The 7,439-nt window shown below is 48.0% G+C and overlaps 1 protein-coding gene across 1 annotated transcript; it reads right to left on the minus strand.

Moving 5' to 3' along the window:
• Window positions 1–320: 320 nt before the first annotated feature.
• LOC134997689 (retinitis pigmentosa 1-like 1 protein) lies at window positions 321–7,403 on the minus strand. Its single transcript, XM_063951305.1, has 5 exons — window positions 7,071–7,403; window positions 2,043–2,234; window positions 1,246–1,324; window positions 1,030–1,127; window positions 321–875 (listed from the first exon to the last, which is right to left on the minus strand). The coding sequence occupies exons 1-5, from the start codon at window positions 7,218–7,220 to the stop codon at window positions 372–374; spliced, it is 1,023 nt and encodes a 340-aa protein (XP_063807375.1). The 5' UTR covers window positions 7,221–7,403; the 3' UTR covers window positions 321–371.
• Window positions 7,404–7,439: the final 36 nt, after the last annotated feature.

Here is a 7,439-nt window from a genome sequence, read left to right on the forward strand (position 1 = left end):
ACGTCTCTTCTTCTCCCTCTGTATCTTCTGCCTTCATATCAGTCACACACGTCTCTTCTCCCTCTATATCTTCTGCCTTCATATCAGTCACATACGTCTCTTCTTCTCCCTCTATATCTTCTGCCTTCATATCAGTCACATACGTCTCTTCTTCTCCCTCTATATCTTCTGCCTTTATATCAGTCACATACGTCTCTTCTTCTCCCTCTATATCTTCTGCCTTCATATCAGTCACATACGTCTCTTCTTCTCCCTCTATATCTTCTGCCTTCATATCAGTCACATACGTCTCTTCTTCTCCCTCTATATCTTCTGCCTTCATATCAGTCACATACGTCTCTTCTTCTCCCTCTATATCTTCTGCCTTCATATCAGTCACATACGTCTTCTTCTCCCTCTATATCTTCTGCCTTTATATCAGTCACATACGTCTCTTCTTCTCCCTCTATATCTTCTGCCTTCATATCAGTCACATACGTCTCTTCTTCTCCCTCTATATCTTCTGCCTTCATATCAGTCACATACGTCTCTTCTTCTCCCTCTATATCTTCTGCCTTCATATCAGTCACATATGTCTCTTCTTCTACCTCTATATCTTCTGCCTTCATATCAGTCACATACGTCTCTTCTTCTCCCTCTATATCTTCTGCCTTCATATCAGTCACATACGTCTCTTCTTCTCCCTCTATATCTTCTGCCTTCATATCAGTCACATACGTCTCTTCTTCTCCCTCTGTATCTTCTGCCTTCATATTAGTCACATACGTCTCTTCTTCTCCCTCTGTATCTTCTGCCTTCATATCAGTCACATACGTCTCCTCTTCTCCCTCTATATCTTCTGCCTTCATATCAGTCACATTACTCCTATCTTCACCCTAAATACCAACAATAATGAACACTTTATAATAAGGCTTATTTCATTATTTGATAGTAAATAGTATAATAGTGTATAAGACACACACAGCTCCTCTACAGATCACATAGCGTCAGTCACTTTGGTATATTGTCTAGACCCTAAATCCCACCTACCTGATCCTCCTGTGGGGTCCTGTGATTCTCCTCTGTACAGTCCTGGGAATACAGAGGACGGGGACATCTCTCTGGGGTATCTCTGTTACTGGGTCCATCTGTAGGAGACACAAAGTGACTGAGTACATTGTATATATGTGATTATCAGATGATGTGTGTATATAGGGCCCCCCATACCTGCTCTCCCTTGTACAATACATGACAGTCTCCTCTTACCCAGTGATGTGAGGGGCCGGTGATTCTCCATCATCATGTCCTTGTACAGACCCCTGTGTTCCTCTATATACTCCCGCTCCTGCATGGAGACATAGACAGTGACATCCTGACACCTTATAGGAATCTGACACACACAGTGATACAGTCATCACCCAGACACATCCCCTGGTGTTACTGTATAATGTCCCATTCCCAGCAGTCACCTCTCCAGTCATCACCCAGACACATCCCCTGGTGTTACTGTATAATGTCCCATTCCCAGCAGCCACCTCTCCAGTCATCACCCAGACACAACCCCTGCTGTTACTGTATAATGCCCCATTCCCAGCAGCAACCTCTCCAGTCATCACCCAGACACGTCCCCTGGTGTTACTGTATAATGCCCCATTCCCAGCAGTCACCTCTCCAGTCATCACCCAGACACGTCCCCTGGTGTTACTGTATAATGCCCCATTCCCAGCAGTCACCTCTCCAGTCATCACCCAGACACATCCCCTGGTGTTACTGTATAATGCCCCATTCCCAGCAGTCACCTCTCCAGTCATCACCCAGACACATCCGCCGGTGTTACTGTATAATGTCCCATTCCCAGCAGTCACCTCTCCAGTCATCACCCAGACACGTCCCCTGGTGTTACTGTATAATGTCTCATTCCCAGCAGTCACCTCTCCAGTCATCACCCAGACACATCCCCTGGTCTTACTGTATAATGTCCCATTCCCAGCAGTCACCTCTCCAGTCATCACCCAGACACGTTCCCCGGTGTTACTGTATAATGTCCCATTCCCAGCAGTCACCTCTCCAGTCAGCAGCTGAATGATCTTGTTGGTGAGTTCTAGGATCTTCTGGTTATTGTGTCTCTCATGTATCAGTGAGTGAGGTGGAGGCACCGTGATGGGGCTCTGGGTTCTGCTCAGTCTTCCTGACACACGGGGACAGCTGCTGGGTGTCTCGAACTTACCGGATGTCTTCCTCACTACCGTGTAACCCTGGGTATAGGGGGACACATCAAATATCATTGTATAAACTTCCATATCTCCTCACCTCCCCAGTCACGTCCCTGTATTATTACTATAGATACAAGTGATGTCACTGTGACGCTCGCAGATCCCCTCACCTTCCCATCATGCCTCTGTATTATTACTATAGATATGTGATGTCACTGTAACACGCCCAGATCCCCACACCTACTCTGTCATGCCCCTGTATTATTATTATTATTATAGATATGTGACATCACTGTGACGCTCCAAGATCCCCTCACCTCCCCAGTCATGTCCCTTTATTATTACTATAGATATAACTGATGTCACTGTGACACTCGCAGATCCTCTCACCTCCCTAGTCATGTCACTGTATTACTAAAGATAAAAGTGTACTATAGATATAAGTGGTGTCACTGTGACACTCCCAGAACCCCTCACCTCCCCAATCATGTCACTGTATTACTATAGATATGTGATGTCACTGTGACGCTCCCAGATGCCCTCACCTCCCCAGTCATGTCTCTGTATTATTACTATAGATATAAGTAATGTCACTGTGATACTCCCAGACCACCTCACCTAACCAGATAACATCACCTCCCCAGTCATGTCCCTGTATTATTACTATAGATAAAAGTGATGTCACTGTGACACTCTCAGACCCCATCACCTCCCCAGTCATGTCCCTGTATTATTACTATAGATATAAGTGATGTCACTGTGACGCTCCCAGAGCCCCTCACCTCCCTAGTCATGTCCCTGTATTATTACTATAGATAAAAGTGATGTCACAGTGACGTTCACTGATCCCCTCACCTCCCCAGTCATGTCCCTGTATTATTTACTAGAGATATAAGTGATGTCACTATGACACTCCCAAATCCCCTCACCTTCCCAGTCATGTCCCTGTATTATTACTATAGATATAAGTGATGTCACTGTGACACTCCCAGATCCCATCACCTCCCCAGTCTTGTCCCTGTATTATTACTATAGATATAAGTAACGTCACTGTGATACTCCCAGAAACCCTCACCTCCCCAATCATGTCCCTAGCTTTGTGACGTCACTGTGATGCTCACAGATCCCCTTACCTCCCCAGTCATGTCCCTGTATTATTATTATAGATATGTGACATTACAGCGATACACCCAGACCCCTCAATTCCCCAGTCATGTCCCTGTATTACTATAGATATACAGTAAGTGATGTCACTGTGATGCTTCCAGATACCCTCAACTCCCCAATCATGTCCCTGTATTACTATAGATATAATAAGATTTTACTTACCGGTAAATCTATTTCTCGTAGTCCGTAGAGGATGCTGGGACTCCGTAAGGACCATGGGGAATAGACGGGCTCCGCAGGAGATAGGGCCCTTTAAGAAAGCTTTGGATTCTGGGTGTGCACTGGCTCCTCCCACTATGCCCCTCCTCCAGACCTCAGTTAGGGAAACTGTGCCCAGAGGAGATGGACAGTACGAGGAAGGATTTTTGTAAATCTAAGGGCGAGGTTCATACCAGCCACACCAATCACACTGTATAACTTAAGATAAACTTACCCAGTTAACAGTATGAACAAAAACATAGCCACGGTATCACCGAAAACTATAACATAACTCTTATGTAAGCAATAACTATATACAAGTCATGCAGAAGAAGTCCGCACTTGGGACGGGCGCCCAGCATCCTCTACGGACTACGAGAAATAGATTTACCAGTAAGTAAAATCTTATTTTCTCTAATGTCCTTAAGGATGCTGGAACTCCGTAAGGACCTTGGGGATTATACCAAAGCTCCCAAACGAGCGGGAGAGTGCGGATGACTCTGCAGCACCGATTGAGCAAACAGGAGGTCCTCCTCAGCCAGGGTATCAAACTTATAGAACTTTGCAAAGGTGTTTGTCCCCGACCAAGTAGCTGCTCGGCACAACTGTAATGCCGAGACCCCTCGGGCAGCCGCCCAAGAAGAGCCCACTTTCCTAGTGGAGTGGGCCTTAACCGATTTCGGTAACGGCAATCCTGCCGTAGAATGCGCCTGCTGAATCGTGTTACAGATCCAGCGAGCAATAGTCTGCTTTGAAGCAGGGGCGCCAACCTTGTTGGCCGCATACAGAACAAACAAAGCTTCAGTCTTCCTGATCCGAGCCGTTCTGGTCACATAAATCTTCAAAGCCCTGACTACATCCAGGGACTCGGAATCCTCCAAGTCCCTTGTAGCCACAGGCACGACAATAGGTTGGTTCACATGAAAAGATGAGACCACTTTTGGCAGAAAGTGAGGACGAGTCCTCAACTCTGCCCTATCCACGTGAAAAACCAAGTATGGGCTTTTATGCGATAAAGCCGCCAATTCTGAAACACGTCTTGCCGAAGCGAACGCCAACAACATGACCACTTTCCACGTGAGGTATTTCAACTCCATCGTTTTAAGTGGTTCAAACCAAAGTGACTTGAGGAAACGTAACACCACGTTAAGATCCCAAGGTGCCACCGGAGGCACAAAAGGAGGCTGAATATGCGGCACCCCCTTCACAAAAGTCTGTACCTTAGGAAGAGAGGCCAATTCTCTTTGAAAGAAAATGGATAAGGCCGAAATCTGCACCTTTATGGACCCTAATTTTAGGCCTAAGGTCACTCCTGTTGAAGGAATTGTAGTAGACGGCCCAAATGGAACTCCTCCGTAGGAGCAGCTCTGGCCTCACACCAAGAAACATATTTCCGCCATATACGGTGATAATGTTTCAATGTCACGTCTTTCCTAGCCTTCATCAGGGTAGGAATGACTTCCTCCGGAATTCCTTTTTCCGCTAGGATCCGGCGTTCAACCGTCATGCCGTCAAACGCAGCCGCGGTAAGTCTTGGAACAGACAGGGCCCCTGCTGCAGCAGGTCCTGCCTTAGAGGAAGAGGATCTTCTGTGAGCAACTCTTGCAGTTTCGGATACCAAGTCCTCTGTGGTCAATCTGGAACAATGAGGATTGTTCTGACCCTGCTTATTCTTACAATTCTCAACACCTTGGGTATGAGAGGAAGAGGAGGAAACACATAGACCTATCTGAACACCCAAGGTATCACCAGAGCATCTACCGCTACCGCCAGAGGGTCCCTTGACCTGGCGCAATACCGCTTTAGCTTTTTGATGAGATGGGACGCCATCATGTCTATTTTAGGCAGGCCCCACCGATCCGCGATCTGTGCAAAGACTTCTTGATGAAGTCCCCACTCCCCCGGATGCAGGACGTGCCTGCTGAGGAAGTCCGCCTCCCAGTTGTCCAACCCCGGGATGAACACCTCTGACAGCGCGTTTACATGGCCTTCCGCCCAGCGTAGAATCCTGGTCGCTTCTGCCATGGCCACTCTGCTCCTTGTTCAGCCTTGGCGGTTTATATGAGCCACTGCCGTGACATTGTCTGACTGAATCAGAACCGTTCTCCGCTTGACGCAGGGCGTTGTATATGGCCCTCAACTCCAGGACGTTGATGTGGAGACGGAGACAAGTCTCCAGGCTTGATCAGAGACCATGGAAATTTCTTCCCAGTGCCACTGCTCCCCAGCCTCAGAGGCTTGGGTCCGTGGTCACGAGGACCCAGTCCTGAATGCCAAACCTGCGACCCTCTAGAAGGTAAGCACTGTTCAGCCACCACAGGAGAGATACCCTGGTCCTGGGAGACAGGGTGATCCTTTGATGCATTTGTAAATGGGACCCGGACCACTTGTCCAAGAGATCCCATTGAAAAGTCCTCACGTGGAATCTGCCGAAAGGGATGGCCTCGTATGAAGCCACCATCTTCCCCAGGACCCGCGTGCACTGATGCACTGAAACCTTCTTTGGTTTCAATAGGTTCCTGACCATGGTCATGAGTTCCTGAACCTTTTCGATCGGAAGAAAAACTTTTTTCTGGTCTGTGTCTAGGATCAGGCCCAGAAAGGTCAGACGCGTTGTAGGAACTAGCTGGGACTTCGGTATATTGAGAATCCAGTCGTGTAGCTGCAACGTCTTCATGGACAGAGACACGCTGTCCAGCAACTTCTCCCGAGATCTCGCCTTTATGAGGAGATCGTCCAAGTATGGGATAATTGTGACCCCCTGCCTGCGCAGGAGCACCATCATTTCCGCCATTAACTTGGTGAAAACCCTCGGGGCCGTGGAAAGCCCAAACGGCAACGTCTGAAATTGGTAGTGACAGTCCCGCACTGCAAATCTCAGGAACGCCTGATGGGGGGGGAATATTGGAACATGAAGGTATGCATCCTTTATATCCAGGAACACCATCCAATCCCCACCCCTCCAGGCTGGCGATGACCGCCCGGAGTGATTCCATTTTGAACTTGAACCTTTTCAAGTACAATTTCAGAGATTTCAGGTTTAAAATGGGCCTGACCGAACCGTCCGGTTTCGGGACCACAACCAGGGTTGAATAATATCCCTCTCCCTGCTGGAGATGAGGAACTGTAACAATCACCTGTTGAACATACAATTTTTGTATTGCTGTCAACACTGACTCCCTCTCTGACGGGGAAGTTGGCAGAGCCGATTTGAAAAACCGGCGAGGAGGCAAGTCTTCAAATTCTAGCCTGTATCCCTGAGCAACAATCTCTACTGCCCAGGGATCCACCTGCGATTGAACCCAGACGTGGCTGAAAAACCGAAGACGAGCCCCCACCAGATCTGCCTCCCCCCGGGAAGCCCCAGCGTCATGCGGTGGATTTTGCAGACGCAGGGGAGGACTTCTGCTCTTGGTAACTTCTTGTTTTTATTGGAATGAAAGGACTGCATTTGATAATGAGGTGCCTTCTTAGTATGCTGCGGGGGGACATAAGGTAAGAAATTCGACTTACCAGCCGTAGCCGTAGAGACAAGGTCCGAGAGGCCGTCTCCAAACAACTTCCCCTCCTTGTACGGCAAGGACTCCATGTGCCGCTTAGAATCGGCATCTCCCGTCCACTGCCAGGTCCACAGGAGTCGCCTAGCAGAAATAGACACAGCATTTATTCTGGAGCTTAATAAACAAATGTCTCTCTGTGCATCTCTCATATACAAGGCAGCATCTCTGATATGCTCTATGGTCATTTGAATGGCATCCCTATCTAAGGTGTCAATCTCCGCAGATAAGAAATCTGCCCATGCCACCACCGCACTACAAACCCAGGCCGACGCCATAGCCGGTCTAGCAATAGTATCGGAGTGAGTGTAAATGTGCTTCAAGG

The sequence above is a fragment of the Pseudophryne corroboree genome, unplaced genomic scaffold (genome assembly GCF_028390025.1).
Source record: "Pseudophryne corroboree isolate aPseCor3 unplaced genomic scaffold, aPseCor3.hap2 scaffold_1460, whole genome shotgun sequence".
Lineage (NCBI taxonomy): Eukaryota > Metazoa > Chordata > Amphibia > Anura > Myobatrachidae > Pseudophryne > Pseudophryne corroboree.

Excerpts from the sequence above, each read along its gene's own strand:
- LOC134997689 (XM_063951305.1), bottom strand. The coding sequence starts at position 7,220 with ATGCTGTGTCTATTTCTGCTAGGCGACTCCTGTGGACCTGGCAGTGGA. Across the intron at positions 1,325-2,042 it reads TTCAGCTGCTGACTGGAGAG|GAGCGGGAGTATATAGAGGA; the intron begins GTGACTGCTGGG and ends GTCTCCATGCAG. Across the intron at positions 1,128-1,245 it reads CCGGCCCCTCACATCACTGG|ATGGACCCAGTAACAGAGAT; the intron begins GTAAGAGGAGAC and ends TGTCTCCTACAG.